At 37.4% G+C, this 18,338-nt stretch overlaps 1 protein-coding gene across 2 annotated transcripts in view; it reads left to right on the forward strand.

The window, feature by feature from the left end:
- dgkb (diacylglycerol kinase, beta) overlaps positions 1–18,338 on the forward strand; it is an 828,029-nt gene that overhangs the window by 239,566 nt on the left and 570,125 nt on the right. For both annotated transcript variants that reach the window (XM_063043772.1, XM_063043771.1), the window contains exon 6: positions 5,102–5,263. In XM_063043772.1, the coding sequence (XP_062899842.1) occupies positions 5,102–5,263 (162 nt within the window). The remainder of the gene's footprint in view (positions 1–5,101; positions 5,264–18,338) is intronic.

Genomic DNA, 18,338 nt, shown 5'->3' on the forward strand with positions numbered 1-18,338 from the left:
GGATGAATACAGGGCTCTGGTGGAGGACTTTGTCAAATGGTGCAAACTGAATCATCTGCAGCTCAACATCAGTAAGACAAAGGGGATGGTGATGGACTTCAGGAGGACTAAGCTGGTACTGCTCCCTGTTGCTATTGATGGTGAGGATGTGGATATGGTGAGGACCTACAAGTATCTGGGGGTGCACCTTGGCAGACTTGAGTGGAGCACCAACACAGAAACTGTGTACAAGAAGGGCCAGTGTTGGCTCTACTTCCTGAGGAAACTGAGGTCCTTTAGAGCACTGATCCCCAACCTCCAGGCCGTGAACCAATACTTTGCCACGAAGAATGCAGCGGTGCAGCAGTGGCCGGAACGCACCCAGCACATCTTTAAGAAAAAAGCCGAAATAAACAAGCTAATTAATTAGGTGCTGCTCGGCACGTAAATGTCGGTCCAGATCAGAGGCAATTGCACCTAATTAATTAGCTTGTTTATTTCGGCTTTTTTCTTAAAGATGTGCTGGGTGCGTCCTGGCTACCGCTGCACCCCTGCAGGCTTCGAGGCGATGTATCGATCTGTGGCCCAGAGGTTGGGGACCACTGCTTTAGAGTTTGCAGGCCTCTCCTTCACATATTCTACTAGGCTGTTGTCACCAGTACGATCTTCTATGTGGTAGTGTGTTGGAGCACATGGGTGGTGCCAACAGACTCAATAAACTGATTGGAAAGGCTGGCTCTGTTATAGGAGTCAAACTGGACGCGCTGGAGTCTGTAGTGGAACAAAGGACCCTATAGAAAATTCTGTCAATTGAGGACAAGGTTTCTCACCCTCTGTATGCCACCTCGGCTGAACAGAGGAGCACTTTCAGTAATACAACTGCTCTCCTCCAAAGAGTGCTGTATGAGGTCATTCCTACCCTCAGCCATTAGGCTCTATAATGAGTCAACCTATAGCAGGGGAAGTGATGAACCCCTCCTGGTAGACTGTTTGAGCTAACTTAATTTATATTCTTTCTTACTTCTCTAATATTTGAGTATTTGTATATCTGTGCACTTGTAATGCTACCGTGACACTGTAATTTTCTTTGGGATCAATAAAGTATCTATCTATCTAAGGGGATTGTTGACTTTTCAGGTTGTGGCCTGCATCAGGACATCACCCAAGATTCTGACCATTTTTTGACTCCACAGATACTGTTTGACCTGCTGACACTCAGCGGTTTATAGTTCACTCCAAATTGCAGCATCTTCAGTCTGTTCTGTATCAGGGCACACCTAAATCAATACAGTGACACTTTTGTTATGATGATCAAAGTCACTGAAGCTGGTGATGTAGAAGTCTTTGTTCAGCACAACAAGCAGGTATTATTCTGGAGGCACTCAGGTAGAGTCACTCAAACTCAAGGCTACCAAATGTGATGTATTTTTAAGTTCAAAGGTTTCAGTAGGTGATACAAGGCAATTTCAATAGTTAGAATGACATCATTTACTTCAATATTTTGGGTTGACACTGCTTCCTTTGAATTATTTATCTACAGTGGGAGACACATCTGAATATTCAAATACCCCTAGGACAAACTAATTGACACATATTCTATAAACTTCGGAAGATAGAGAGCCAGACGTCCAAGAGTGTTTGCGCGAGTTGATTCTCTGAGTCCACAATAGATCAACTATGGACTGCAACTACAATATACCTGTGACCATGTTTAATATGCTATGTGAGAACATCAGCCTGGTCTGCCAGCTTGAACTCAAGTCACAATGGTGCAAATAACTTAGCCATGTTGCCTGGTTTAATGCAGGTCAATTAACATAACCCAGTTGTCTTAATGTATGGCTGATGCATATACAGACATCTCAAGATCATCATCTTGTAAACCATCTCTCTTAGTCTGATGGTCAACATGTGCTCCACAAACAGTGCAAAGGCATGTTTTTAACCTTTAATTTACTGCTTGCAATTTACAATCCACATTAAGAACTGAAGACTAGTTCTTGTTTGAATATCTGCTATATTCACATAACTCCAGAATGTTCCCTTACAGACTCCACATATTTTAATGGAAGGAAAGAGACAAGACTTATATTTTATTCAACTAATTTTTGAACTAATGTGCATTTAATTAGCTTTGTGTTTCTGATGTGTTAACGTTTTTAGTCATTTCATTGCCTATATACAGTGCCTATAACAAGTACCCACCCGCCCTTGGAAGTTTTCATGTTTTATTGTTTTGCAACATTGAATTACAGTGGATTTTAATTGGCTTTTTCACACTAATCAACAGAAAAGACGCTTACAAGTCAAAATTGAAAACAAATTTCTACAAAATTGGTCCAAATTTATTGCAATAATTAAACACAAAATAATTGATTGCATGATTAATCACCCCCTTCAAGTCAGTATTTAGTAGATGCATCTTGGGCAGCAATTATAGCCTTGAGTCTGTGTGGATAGGTCTCTATTAGCTTCGCACATCTGGACACTGCAATTTTTCCCCATTCTTCTTTACAAAACTGGGGATTGTGAGTGAACAGCCCTTTTCAAGTCCAGCCACAAATTCTCTATTGGATTGAGGTCTGGACTCTGACTTGGCCACTCCAGGACATTAACTTAGTTGTTTTTAAGCCTTTTCTGTGTAGCTTCAGCTTTATTCTTGGGATCATTGTCTTGCTGGAAAACAAATCTTCTCCCAAGTCACCGTTCTCTTCCAGACTGCATCAGGATTTCCCTGCATCTTGTTGCATTCATTTTACCTTCACAAGCCTTCCAGCGCTTGCTGCAGTGAAGCATTCCCACAGCATGATGCAGCCACCACTATACTTCACGGTAGGGATGGTGTGTTTTTGATGATATGTGGTGTTTGGCTTATGCCCAACATAGTGTCTAGCCTGATGGCCAAAAGCTCAATTTTGGTTCCATCAGACCATAGCACCTTCTTCCAACTGACTTCAGAGTATCTCACATGCCTTCTTGCAAACTCTAGCCAAGATTTCATGAAAGGTTTTTTTCAACAAGGGCTTTCCCTGTACCACTCTCCCATAAAGCTGCAACTGCTGAAGGACCTGGGTGACAGTTGTTGTATGCGCAGTCTCTCTCATCTCAGACACTGAATCGTGTAACTCCTCCAAAGTTGTCATAGGTCTCTTGGTTGCCTCCCTCTTGAGTTCCCGTCTTACGTGGTCACTCAGTTTTTGAGGACGGCCTGCTGTCAGCAGATTTACAGCTGTGCCACATTCCTTCCATTTCTTGATGATTGACTTTAGGGATATTCAGTGACTTGGAAATTTTCTTGTATCCATCTCCTGACTTGTCGTTTTCAATAACCTTTTCAGGAAGTTGTTTGGAGTGTTCTTTTGTCTTCATGGTGTAGTTTTTGCCAGGATACTGACTCACCAGCGGTTAGACCATCCAGATACTGGTGTATTTTACTGCAGTCAATTGAAACACCTTGATTGCACACAGGTGCTCTCTAGTTAACTAATTATGTGACTTCTAAAAGCAGTGATGATTTACTGTGCCATATTAAAGGGAATGAATACTTCTGCAAACAATTATTTTGTGTTTTGTAGTTGTAATTAATTTAGATCACTTTGTAGAGTTTTGTTCTGACTTTGACACAGATGAGTCATTTTCTATTGATCAGTGTCAAAAAGACCAAATTAAATCCACTGTGATTCAATGTTGTAAAACAATAAAGCATGCAAACTTCCGGGGGGGGGGGCGGGTGAACATTTTTTTATGGTCACTGTATCTATTTTCAATTCAGTTTTGTGAAAATTCTGGAATTGTCATATCTTTCATTGCTCATTTAGCATTGGTATGTGGCTTAGCTGTCTGTTTTCTTCAGGCAGGAATTATGCACCTTTTGATATAATTTACAACCAAAAAGCTGTGTTGCTCTGGGCCTCCTTCCCAGCTGATCTTCAGAAAGATGGCATGGGAGAATCCCATCTTGTGGATCTTATAGGTGCTCATGGTTCCTCAGAGATACCAGTCCATTGTAAACAGATTGTGAGAAAACAAGAACATTCCTCGCTAAGAGGCCACATTGACCGAGCCGAACCAGACCTCTGCAGACTAGAAAGGAGAAAAGCTCCATCCTTATTTTCATAAAAGGCAGGATCACTATTGGACACAATCTTAAAGCTTGTGAGAAATGCTAGTTTAACTTCAGCATAAAAACAGCAGCTAATAATGTGAAAGAAGATTTGTTGTGAAGCCTTCTGGCAGCCTGAAGTTTCATTTGAAATAAGCTTAATGGTATCCGGTCATCTCTTTCCTCAACTTGCTAGATTTCCATTGCTGAATTTCCTTGGGCAATCTGTATCATATGCTCAAAGCCTTAATTTTAGCGTTTTACTCCTCTTACTATAGTGGGCTGCTCAGTACTGTACTCTATCGAATAGTGACCTGACCACTTTATGCATGAATGCTCTGATCTTCGCAGTTGTTTTATGTTACATTTCACAAAACAAAATGTTTTTGCTCATTATTTAAAAATAATTTATCATAGTATATACATTCAGTACAGTATCCATGAATTCAGTTAAAGTTATGACAAATGTTAGATGAAACAATGCCACAGTAAAAATCTTGGAATTTCTCCTAAAATTCTAAACATCATATTAAATGATGTTCCAACTATATTTTACAATGAATTTAATAATACTTGGACCAGTATCTAAGATTTTATTTTGTGGAAATTGACCTGGAGTTGTTGAGAAAAGAAAGTACTACAGTAATGGGTAAGTATTTGCTATTAGTGAAAATGTAAAATGCATCAACAGACGTCTCATCAAATACCAGTTTGCCTCAAAATTGAAAGAAGTCGAGGAACGCAGGATAAATGAAATGGAAATAACAGTAGAAGGACAGGAAAATAAATGAATAAAACAAATACTGTTCTATCGGTGTTTCACTTTTGTAATCTTAGCCTTACAGAATCAGATTTGTTGATCTTTTCCAAACAACATTTGAAATGCACATTTTTTTGAGAGTTCTTATGAACTGGCAACCCTTATGGTCTTAAAAATATTCACATTTCTTGTCCATTGTGAATTTGTGAAGTTAAAAAATATAACTCCTGTTTGAAAATATGTTTCATTTTCCTTCCTAGGCTCTGAAACAAAGAATGAGCTGCAGAATATTCAAGAAACGTCATCTCCTTCTGTATCATCTTCCATTGCCAGCATTCATGGACCAGACGTGGTTCAGCTGAAGGACATAGTTTGCTACTTGTCATTACTGGAAGGAGGTCGGCCTGAGGACAAGTTAGAATGTATGTAAGCTACTACTATATCTGCAGAAGAACAGTTGAAAGTTTTAGAGTTTCTTTCATTACATCAACAGAGGTGTGAATGGGATTGCCATTTCAAGTCCACTGGAGTTGAGGTGGCAAAGAAAAGGCGGCAAGTCTATTGCCACGCTACGTACAATTTTTAACTTAAACTCAGTTGTTTTGTGACTTAATCACTTATAATAGGCTTGAAATGATATTGATTCAAACACTGCTTTTTACATGCGGGGCTTCAAAAGAGGGATCTATTCAGGCATTGCCTGAAATATGTGAAGGATTTTACAGAAGTCTTTTTACTTGAGTTTCCTTCCATCTCAAGCTCTTCTAAAGAGTTACTTTCCTCACGAATGTAAGTTGGTCCACAGCTATATCGGTTTCCCTCTTGTAATTTGTCCATGTGCTGTTGGCAGTGTGTGGATTTGAAGAATCGTTGGGCTTTTTGCCCTTTCAGACCTTTGTAATCTTGCCTCAGAAATATTCTATTTTTATGCAAATTTACAAGAATAATTTGACACTGAAAATGGACCATCAGGCTCCGGAACCAAAAGGGTTAACTTCTCTCAACTTCCCTTGCCTCATCATTGAGATGTTCCCACAACCTATGGACTCACTATCAGGGACTCTTTATCTCATGTTCTTGATATTTATCGCTTATTTATTTTTAAATTATGTCTTTATTTTTGCATTTGCACAGTTTATTGTCTTTTGAACACTGATTGAATGCCCAAGTTGGTGCGGTCTTTTATTGATTCTATTATAGCTATTATTCTGTTGTGGACTTATTGAGTATATTTGTAAAAAAAATGAATCTCAGGGTTGTATGTGCTGACATATGCACTTTGGTAATACATTTACTGTGAACTTTGAATTTAAGGCCCATTGTAACATCCTAATCACCTCATCTACAAAAAGATTGCATCATGCTTTAAACATGAAATCCTCATGATCTGAGAGCCTCAATTACTCACAACTTCAACCCAGTGCATGTCTAAAGGTAAAAAAAAATGCATTCATTACAATGTATTATATGAGCCAATGACTTCAAATAACTTAAATTTGCAACTCTGTAAATCTGTAAGTTGTAATAGAGGGCCTGTGATTTCCCAAGTCAATGACTGCTCCTCGGCGTCAGTTGTTAACTCTGAAAAGTTGACAATGCTTGAGGCTACCGATAATTTATTTTTAATAAGTAGAATACATACTAGAATCTATGTACTCTGACTTGTGAGTGACTGCCATTCATATTTGATAATCTAAGCTAGTGGTTCCCTGGATAGGTGATATTACACCCCTGGGGCAGTTTGGGCAGTTTGAGTTTCTACAAAGGTGCTAAAGATAAAGGGGGTGGTGGGTGGGGGGAGAGGGGCGTTCAGTGGTATGGAGGGCAGCTGAGAGACTCTGGGTTTAATTTAAAAAATGAATTACTTATAGTAAGTATTTGATCATCAGTAATAATTGTTTACAATGATCACATAATCACCTCATCTCTTGCTAACCCAATATTCCCTTAGACTTTGCTTGAAGGACATTATAGTTGTTGAAAAGCAAACGTGACACTTCTGTATTTGGCATATCATGAGAAATCTGGACTGAAGAACTCATGTTATTTCCAGGCCTGGCCCACACATTATTGCCATTCACTACTGTAGTACACTGTCAGCTATTATGGTTCCCATAATCACGCAATGACTCAGTTCCTGTGAATTAGGTTATGGCATTCAATGGAGTAAAGTTCAAGATCTTCTGTTTTGAATGCTCCTTGAACATTTGAAGAAACTACACTCTGATAAAGTAAACAAGAACTGATTTATTTTTCAGTCACTTCGTGAAAACTTTCAGAAACAGAAAACATTTCAAAACACGTTTCCCAGGACTTCACAACAAACATTGATGGTTTGTATGCTTTATACAATATTTCATTGCTCATTGCTATATCTGGAAATCCCCATACAATTGGAGAAGAACTAATTCTGCCAGCAGTAAGGGAGGTTCTGAGTTTGGTTTTGCATAAGTTAACAGACCAATTAATAGAAATCAATTCTGCTCAACCACAGCTTTGTTCAAAGGCGAATAGGTGAACTGTCTGAGGATGTGGAAGACATATTGTACAACATACTTAGAACAACAGAATTTACTCTACAGTTTGATGAGTCAATTTTGCCAGGCAACAAATCTTTGCTTCTTGGATGTGTTCACTTCATAAAAGACAGAAGTGTGGTTCAAGAGCTATTATTTGCAAGGGGACTAGAAACAGATTCAAAGGGGAAGTCAATATTTTGGGGTTTTTTTTTTTAGCAATTTTTCAAAGACAAAGACAGTTCCACTGATCAACATTCTTGCTTGTGCAACAGATGTGGCACCATCAATGACAAGATGCCACTGTTATTAGTTTCTTGAGAGAATCTGTACCTAACATATTTACCATTCACTGTGTAATTCACGGATTCTTTTTGAAGACTTGAGTGCTTCATTCAGCTATCAACTCAAGAATATTAGGCATGACAGTTGCAAGGACATGAAGTGAAAATCGTCAAAATCTAATCAGTTGTCTCCACGTTCCTGACCAAGTTAATCTTATTTAAGTGCAACATTGGCAGTCATGACCTTTTCCAATTTCTAAGTCTCTCTGAGTTAGAAGAGAAAGAAAGAATATCAGGTGATGATCTTCAAGTATCTTGTACCCTCTTGGGTGAGTTGCATAAAGACATGTAAAAGAGATTTCAGGATCTTCTCATTCAAATTCCAGATTGGGTAATGAATCCATTCCTGAACACTTGTAATGAGGAATTAACAGGAAGGATGAAGGAAGAACTGATCTCACTACAAAATAGCTTTGAGCTGAAGCTGAAGTTCAAAAAATCATATCAAAACTTTTGGTTGCAGAAATAAATCTCTGCACACTATCATGCACTGTGGAAAAAGGTCAATATGTTCTTTATTGCATTTCCAACAGTATATTTAGTGGAGCGCGGTTTCAGTTCAGTCACCCAATTCTTTATCAGCAAAGAAGCAGTCTATAAATTCCTGACAATAGGGATCAGAGACTCCTGAATTTCATTCAGCCAGATGTCGAGAAGCTGATATCACTGCACCAAGCCCATCTGTTACATTGAAAAGTGAAAAAGCAATGAATAGTGAACAGTTGGACTAATGTATTCTCTAAAATTGTTGATGAAAATAGTATATACTGTAATTAAAGAAATATTTTTATCTGTAGTTTTAAATAGATTTAATTAATTTTTCCAATTATTTGTCACTGCTTTGCATTTGCAGTTCCTATTTTCTTTCACTGTGTACCATAAATCAAAGTTGTTAATAGTTTTTATGTAATGTTGGGAAAGGCAGGGGGGAGCTAGGGATGTGGTCTGGGAGCCAAGGGGACGGTGGCCCAGAAAAATTTGGAAATGTGAGCCAGAATTTAAGGAAAATGGTTACTTGAAGAATTTCAAATTTAGGATAACTTCAAGCAAATATAGTTCCAAATTTTCTCATTCAAATATATAAAAATAACTTTATGGATGCTTGAGACTACATGGAGATTTGACTGTGTAGTGTTTGTTGGGAATTTTGGTATATACAGTAGTTAATTGTTTTCAACCTATTAACTTTTCACGTCCCATAACTTTGATAGAGAAGCTTGCCATATGCAGTCACTCCTGGGGGCAGGTCATCTCTGTGAACTTTCTCAGCAAAGCTAGCTGTGAACTGATTGGCAAGGTGTTCATGGAATTATTTTGACTACTGACAATGTTCCCACTATTTGTTTATATAGCTACATGGACCAAACATTGATCTGAGCAAGAAATTTTTACACGGCCTGAAAACTGTGCGACACTTGAAATGTGTTTTTTTGTAGTTTGCACATTAAACAAACAAAAACCACAGCTCACAACACAAGTAAACAATGTTAGGCAGTCAAAACAGCTGACAGGCACAATGGCAAAAGTAAAATGTTTTGATTAGATGGTGTCGGCATTCAGCGGACTGGCAGATTATTAACAAAGAGCTACTACCTTCTATGTTTGTGTTACAATTTGTAACAGTGTTGTAACTTGAAACACTGATAATGTAAATCTGTTGAGCTCTAAAATGCTTCAAAGTAAAAGTTGTGGTACTTTATTATTCAGATAATTTATGGATTATATTCATCAACACAATTATAGGGTATTTCACACATTATATTAGCATAATTTCAAAATTATATTAACATTATATAGAAGAAAATTCCAGCTCTGTGGTAACACAGGCTATATGCACAGGAGCATTTTGGTTTCTGCTCAGCTTAGGAGGAGCAGTGTCTGATGAGATCAGGACCTAAGGAAGTACTATATATAAAAGCTGTCACAGATTTTGCATTGCGAATGTCTGACTTTATCACACTATTTTAAAAGAGGAAAATTATTTAATTAGATTAAATAACATACTAAGAATGGAAGCTAATCAAACAAGTAAAATTGCCTGCAATTTTCCCACCTGCCTTGCTAAGCCAGCATTGAAAAATGCAAATGTTTATTCTCAGTCATCCTGCTCAATTCACCGGTAAATTCAAAAGTCAAAAAGTCAAAAGTAAATTTATTATCAAAGTACATTATTGTCTTGTGGGAGTTCACAGTAAATACAAGAAACATAGTCAAGTCAATGAAGGACTGCACCCAACAGGACGGACGGGCAAACAACCAATGCACAAAAGACAACAAACTGTGCAAATATAGAAAAAAAAATAATAACAATAGTAACAACAGTAACAGCAGTGCAGTGCAATGGCTCATAAACAGAGAAACCCAGTAACAGAAAGTCAAAATTGAGTAATTAAATGAGAACACCTAAATGGCAGAAGAGATTAAGAAACAAAAGAAGTAGCCTGCCTAATGGAGTATAAGATGGCTAGCCCAAGCAAGAAAGTGAAAAGAAAAGCTAAGGGAACATAAGATGCATATAAGATATGATAAACCCAACAAAAGCGCTGTAGAATTTATAGATACACTAAAACAAAATCTTGCTGCATACAAAACCAGGCTAAATAGGTCCATGAAATGTGCCAGACAAAGAAAACAGAATGATCAGCTCAGGAACAATGAAAAAGGTTTATACAGGACATTGAACCTAAATTCAATGCACCAAAATATGACTGACCTTAGCACAGAATTACCAACACGCACACAGATAATGAACTTTTGGTCTACTATCTGGTCAAACAGGGTGACGCACCATCCAGAAGCAAGCTAGATTAGAGGGGAAAGGACACTCTCACACAATTGAAGATATACAAACACCTTAATTTACAATGGATATACTAAAAGCCGTTATAAAAAAATACCCGCAACTGGAAAAGTGCAGGCAGTGATGATATTCATAATTATTGGTATAAAAAATTACTTGCCATCATTCATATCTATTAAAACATATCAACAATTTTCTTATAAATCCTGAAAAGGTGCCAAACTTCTGACAGAAGATAAAACATATCTCTTACCTAAAGGAGAAATCACAAAAGATCCATCAAAATACTGTCCTATTACTTGTTTACAAACTACATATAAAATTGTAACATGATGTGTCACACAACTAATCACCGCTCACTTAGATAACCACAATATACTTACAGAAGTGCAGAAAAGATGCCATAAATGTATGAAAGGATGTAAGGTACAAATGATACTAGATTCTGTAATTCTAAATCAAGCCAGGCAGAAAAGCAGACATCTTTCATTTTATATTGACCACTAAAAAGCATTTGATTCTATTCCACACTCATGGTTAATAGAAGTTCTTAATATATATAAACTATACCCAATACTTGTGAAATTCCTTAAACATCTGATGAAGCATTGGTATACCATAATCACCCTATCTATTAACAATCAAAAAAAGAACAACCACCATTATCAAAATAAGCCAAGGCATTTTTCAGTGTGACTCTCTAAGCCCACTTTGGTTGTGTCTAGCTTTAAAACCGCTGTCTAATTTACTGAATCAGATGAAAATAGTGTATCAAATCAGAGACAGCCGAATAATTGTACCTTGACACACCTTCTATACGTAGACAATTTAAAATTATACACTCCTTCATCATTAAAGCTAAAGCATTTAACTCAAATAGTATAACTATCTTCGACAGATATAAACATGAATTTTGGATTAGCTAAGTGTAGAACATAAAACACAAAAAAGGTGCAGTAGAACTAGTAGAATATAAACAGAGCAGCAGGATACAATACAAACGATGGGTAAATACGAAACAGGTAAATATCTGGGATATCAACTTGCAAAGAAACCATATCATAGTGTGGTGAAAATCTGCCAAACAGAGCTCAATAGTAAAATTGTAATGAAGGCAATAAACACTTTGGCTGTACCCATATTAGTGTATTCTTTTGGTATAATGTCTTGGTCTGAAACAGATCTGAAAAATTTACAAAGATAAATGAGAAACGAAATGACAATTTTAGAAAATCCTATGTACACTCGAACACACTTAGTTTAACATTGCCTCGGACAGAAGGAGGAAGAGGAATAACAGACATAAAAAAATACACAGGAGTTAGTTTAATTTCTAAAACTATAATTTCATCAATGAAAACAGAATTCAGCGCTCCATGTGAGCAGATGCAATTCTGATAAGAAGTACACACCACTCAACTTAAATGAAGACACAATCCAGAAGAATGAAGAAATTATCACTACAGAAGCAAAGGTTAACCTCCAGGATGCATGACCCTCCATGGAAACCATCCCCATGATCTGAGCAGACTGGATGTCAACAAGGAAGCATCAAATGCCTGGCTCAGAGCTGGAGACCTCTTCTCAGAAACAGAAGGATTCCTTGAGGCAATATAGGACCAGGTGGTTAACACCAAAAATGATCAAAAATACATAATAAAAGACCAACAAATTCAAGATGATAAATGTAGAAAATTAGAAAATTTCAAGAGAAGCCTGAAACAATCCAACAATCTATAGGATCCTGCAGCAATTTAACTCAATCTGATTACTTAACACAGGCAAAATCAAGTGGGAGACATTATTCACCAAAATCTTGCTTTAAAATGCAAACTCATAAAAGACACCAAACCTACTATAAATACAAGCCGGATCCAGTTTTCTGTTATTACACATAGGACAATCCATAATAACCATCTGGATATAATATTACAGGATAAATAAGAACAACTTACTTAATAGATATAACCGTTCCAAAACACATAACATACAGAATCAGTAAGTGAAAACAGCAGAAATATGCTGAATTAAAAGAGGAAATTGAAAGACTATGGAACACGAACAGGGTATACATTGTCCCAATAGTTTTATCTACAGCTGGTATCATCTTAAAGTCACTATTCAATAGTATTAATTAATTAGGCCTAACAGCAATATTTATGTAATTCTCCAGAAATTGGCAATACTAAACACCACTAGAATAACCTGAAAATTCCTAGAAATTGAGAAATGAGTGTGCTCGGCTATGCCCATACCTCAGGGTTTACCAGCTTGAGCTGAGAAAAATAAAAAATATAATTGTAATAATAAATCAATAAGCAATAAATATCAAGAAAGTGAGACGATGTGTCCTTGAAAATGAGTCCATAAATTGTGGGATTAGTTCAGTGATTGGGTCAGTGAAGTTTTCCTCTCTGGTTCAAGACCTGATGGCTGAGGGGCAATAACCATTCCTGAACCAGGTGGCGTGAGTCCTGAGCCTCCTGTACCTCCTTCCTTATAGCAGCAGCAAGAAGACAGCATGAGTTAGACGGTGGGGATCCTTGATGATTGATGCTGCTTTCCTGTGACAGTGCTCCATGTAAATATGTTCGATGGTGGGGAGGGCTTTACCCATGTTGTATCCAATACTTTTTGTAGGGTTTACTATTCAAAGGCATTGGTATTTCCACACCAGGCCATGATGCAGAGAGTTAATATACACTCCACCGCACATCTATAGAAGTTTGTCAATGTCTTAGATGACATGCCAAATTTGTGCGAACTTCTGAGAAAGTAGAGGTCCTGTGGTGCTTTCTTTGCAATGGCAGTTACATGCTGGACCCAGGACAGATCCTCTGAAACGTTAACACTGAGGAATTTAAAGTTGCTGACCCCCTCCACCTCTGATCCCCTGATGATGACTGGCTCATTGACCTGCGGTTTCCTCCTCCTGTAGTCAATAATCAGCTCCTTTATCTTGCTGACATTGAGTGAAAGGTTCTTGTTGTGACACCACTCAGACAGATTTTTGACCTCTTTCCTATATGCTGATTTGTCACCGCCTTTGATTCGGCTAATGACAGTCAGAAGGGCAACTAGAATGACAGTTTAGGAAATCCACAGCTGTACATACTTTGGCTGCAATTCAAAACATTCCACATAAAGATAAAATTGGTTAACTTGACCTGTTGGTTTTAATGGAGAGAAGCTGACATGCAAAAACCAGAGATGTCCTGATATGTACTGTGTCCAAGTTGTCCTGTTGCAAATACACATTTTAAAATTGACTCATAAGTAACGAAGAATGGCTGTTTTGCTAGTTGTGTATGTCTGCTGTGGGGCCATGAAAAGAGTGGACAGATCAAGTTGATTGGAAAGGAAAAACGTTTCATGAAACATAGTGTAATGAGCTAAGCAGAGCTAAACATTAATTTACCTCTCAAAATGAGATGAATTATTTTACTTCTATTTAAGCTATCATTCTATTTTTTATCATTCAATATAAAAGATGCAAAGTTGTGGTGATATAATATACGAATAAAGATAGTGAGCTAACTTTAGAGTACTTGATACCAAAGGCAAGAAAAAACACTTAATAGTGCAAATGGAGTGTACCTCCAGCCAATTGCAAAGTTAGGTTTCAAAAAAAGTTATTGATGGGGGGGGCAGTATGGCCACCTAATCCATCACAAAATCCTTTGAACTTCATTGCAAACAACAAGCATGGGTACCTCGCTTCTCATTGGAGAAATTGTTACTCAGAATGAGGAAACAACTACTTGTATAAATCAGGACTGTAGATATGTCAGACAATTGCATTTGGTAAGTGATGGTTAAAAAAGACCTAGAAGATTATTGTTTAAAAAGTGTTGTTGGAAAGTAAAAGAAAAATGAAGGAGTATCATGTCATGGAAGTTTTCATCAAATGGCTACCTATGTTAGAATTGTGATCCCTCCATTTTTCACTCTCAAAGGTACTTAGGGATTCCAGATTAAATGTTTGTGTGATTAAAGCTTGTGAGCATTAGAATATCAGAATGTTAAACCCATCACATAAAATTTGTGATGGTACTGTGAGCGTTCTAAAGAACTTCACAGAGAGAATTGAGTAGCTAAATGTTGGCCTCAGTAATGCTATTCTACAATTTCAAGGGAATTCTTATTGGATATTCAAACTAATTGGAAGCTCTGGATCAAAGAAGGGAAACAGTATTCTACACTACACAAATGTATGAATTAAGAGCAGGAGTAGGCTACTTAGTTCCTCAAACCTGTTCTGTCACTTAATAGTCATAACTGATCCGATTGTAATCTCAACTCTTTTCCAGTTTACCCCAGTAACTTTTCACCCACTTGTTTATCAAAAAATTATCTATCTCTGTGTTAAAAGATTCAGAGACTTGGCTTTCAATACCTTTTCAGGAAGGGAAGTCCAAAGACTTGTGAAATTTCAAGAGAGAAAGAGCTATCACCTCTTGTCCATCTTCAATGAGTGACCCCTTTATTATTAAATAGTTATCACTAATTCTAGATTCTCCCACAAGAGGAAACACTCTCTCCACATCCACTCCATTAAGATCCCTAAAGTCCCTTAGGACCTTGCATGTTTCAATTAATATGCCTCTCATTCTCCGAACTCCAGTGTTTACAAAGTTACTTTGTCCAGCCTTTCCTCCCTGGGGGAACAGGCATGTTCCATGTACTAATCTAGTAAACTTTTTATGAACTTCAAGTACTTACAATATCTTGACATACCAACTTAAAAAAGAGATTCATAATGTATATAGTGCCCCAGATGCAGTCCCAAGAAATACAGTAACTGAAGCATAACTTCACTATTTTCATATTCAGTTCTCTAGCAATGAATAATGTTCTATCAGCTTTCCTGAACAACATTGCTGTACTTGCACAAGAGACTTTTGCAAATCTTGCAATGGGACACCCATATCCCTCTGCATTTCAAAGCTTTGCAATTTCTCAATGTTTAGATAATGTTTCCTTACTCAGGATGCGGGGGTTGAGGACACTGAGGAATGGCCTTGAAATGAATGGTGAATCCAGGGGCAAACCAGATGCAACACGTCTGTACGTGCAACTATGTGCTTGCTAATGACATACTGTTTGAACTGTTGGCTTGCTATCAGTATGACCTGACCCATTGTTTTATGCTTCAAAGAGTCCATGAATGATTATGAAGCTATTCGGAAGAATAAAAGATCTCTTTTTAACTTAGAAAATTGATCGAGCACAACAGGCTAACTACAGGGACAATTTTTACTCTAGCTGTGAGTTCAGAACCAGGGGTACAGTTTGAGTAATGAATTGGCTATTCCGGACTGAGATGAAGAGAAGGTAGTGAACCGATAGAAGTCTCTATATATGGTGGGTCAGCTGTGGTATTCATTCAAAACAGATTCTGGACTTTAAAGGATTCAGATATTATGAGGATAGAACAGAAAAATAGTGTAAGGTGGAGGATCAGCTATGATCTTTATGAATGGTGGAACAGGCTTGCAGGGACAGTTCTTTGTCCTTATGGGAGTTGGCTGGGGCAATAGTTTTTTACACAGAGAGCAGTGGGCGCCAGGAACAGGCTGCCGGTAGGAGAGATAGAATCATTTCAACTATAAGTGATAGTGGCATTTAAGAGGCTGTTAGATAGACACATGAATATGCGGGGAATGTAGGGATATGGACCAGGCAGCAGAGAATTAGTTTAATTTGGCATATGTTGTGGACTGAAGGACCTATTCCTGTCTAGTACTGTTTTATGGGACAATCCCACAGCCACTGATATATTGCATCAGGTAGATTGATGTCTCTGGACTGCAAATCCTACTGCGATATGGAACCGTGAACTTAAAGCAGCTAGTTATTGCATCATGCTGTTGTGACCAGCTGTCCTAAAACTTTCAAATAAGTTTTCAAATTAACCTTTCCCAAAAGTAAATCTTGAATATTTTGGAAAAGGCTCCAATTATACCTGATTATAATTTAGATGAGATTTTGTTGGTGAATTTAAAACTGAATGAGTTATTGTGAAATTCTGTTATATTTGTTGGCAACATTTTAATGCAATTTTATCGAAAGGAATCTACCTTTTTCTTGTACATGCTTGCCATTGTCCCAGAGAGAACCGCAGAGAATGCAGAGAGACAGAGCACCCCCTACTGGAGGTCTGCTGCTAATGTCGCAGTATTCTCAGATTAACTGGCAGTCGTGTGTCTGAAAAAAAATGTTTCTGGATTTTAAATTTTCAATAGTTTATTTCTGAAATGCAAATCAAGTGATTATTTGGAGATCTGTTTGCATTCAGAGAAGCAAACGGAAAACAATTCATTTACTTAGTTAGTCCTGACGAAGGGCCTCGGCCTGAAACGTCGACTGTACCTCTTCCTAGAGATGCTCCCTGGCCTGCTGCGTTCACCAGCAACTTTGATGTGTGTTGCTGGAAAGCAATTCATAATAATTCTGTCTATGAATACTTTTTAATGGGATACATTTAACTAAGATTAGATCTTTTCCATACATTAAGGCTGTAGACCTTATAATTCTAATACTATATTTGTATTTGTTCACACTAGGCTGTGTCAAAACCTTCATAATACTCTCTTAATCCCTTAACATAATTCATGTTCTGACCTAACTGATATCTAGATTGTGGTTTCAAAGTGTCTTATTTTGTCTATTGGTAACAAGTTAGCTTGAATCCACAACATCAATAAGCATGATATTCCTGAAAATATACCTGAAGAATCGACTTGATTTCCCCAGTTATATCTTTATTTCAAGAATAAAAGAGTGTTTTTTTTGGTATGGGGACGCCATCATTTTGTGCATTTAGTTGTGCGAGTGCAATTGAATTGTTGGGAACATTAGGAACTTCATTGCTTTCTAATACCAACAGGTCATTCCACTAACCAGAGCTATTTGGTGAGTGCTCTACATCTGTATTCAATAAACATACTGCTGCTTCCTGTTTTTATGATATTCAAAATACAGACCAGCCTTCAGATTTAATGAAAAATATAGAGCACAGCATATGCGAATGTGATACACTATTAGTATCATACTGAGAACTACTGCAAAATTAAGAAGTAAAATATGGTACCGTGGTGGAAGAATATGCATTATTACATTTATCGTGGAACCCGAAAATTCCATCAGCAAAACATCATTTTCCAGCTGTTGGTCTACTGATTATCAATATAATTGCCTCTTGACAAGTTGTACTTTTGTCTTTTGTTGTTTGCTAGCTGATGTTGGTATTTTTGTGAATTTAACAGGAAAATTAAACTTTGTTTTAAGCTGGCCTACACCTTTCCCCAATGTAAGGGGCTAATAAGCAGTCTCCCCTCTCCCTGCCCCTCATCCTATCCCCATAAGGTAAAATTACACATTAAAACAGTTTTTATCCTGATAGTTTTATTCACAGAATTGCACCATACAAATATATTTATGGTTTATGCCGCTATTAATGCTGCATGTGTGTATCCTTTAACCTTTATTTATTAATTTCTCGCGTTTGAATGCTTTTATCCTCTCCATCTAGGCTAGGGTATTTTCTCTCTTGGCTTTAAATGCATTTTTGCTATTCACCACAACTTTTTTGTTACTGGTTCCACAGTTTCTTGTCATTAAGTCCTGTTTGGACTTAAAAGAGGCCTAAGTTTTGGATTTCCCCACCAGCAGATCCATGTTCTTTGTATCTACTTTGATAATTTCCCTCACAATGGTAAAGGTATCCGTTAATTTGATTTTATTTTTTTTCTGAAGGAAATAGTAATGCGCTAACTGATCAGTAATGCCCTATTAAAACCAAGGTAGCCTACTCCTACATTTTAAATCCTAGTTT

Source organism: Mobula hypostoma, chromosome 3 (assembly GCF_963921235.1).
Source record: "Mobula hypostoma chromosome 3, sMobHyp1.1, whole genome shotgun sequence".
In the NCBI taxonomy this organism is placed as follows: domain Eukaryota; kingdom Metazoa; phylum Chordata; class Chondrichthyes; order Myliobatiformes; family Myliobatidae; genus Mobula; species Mobula hypostoma.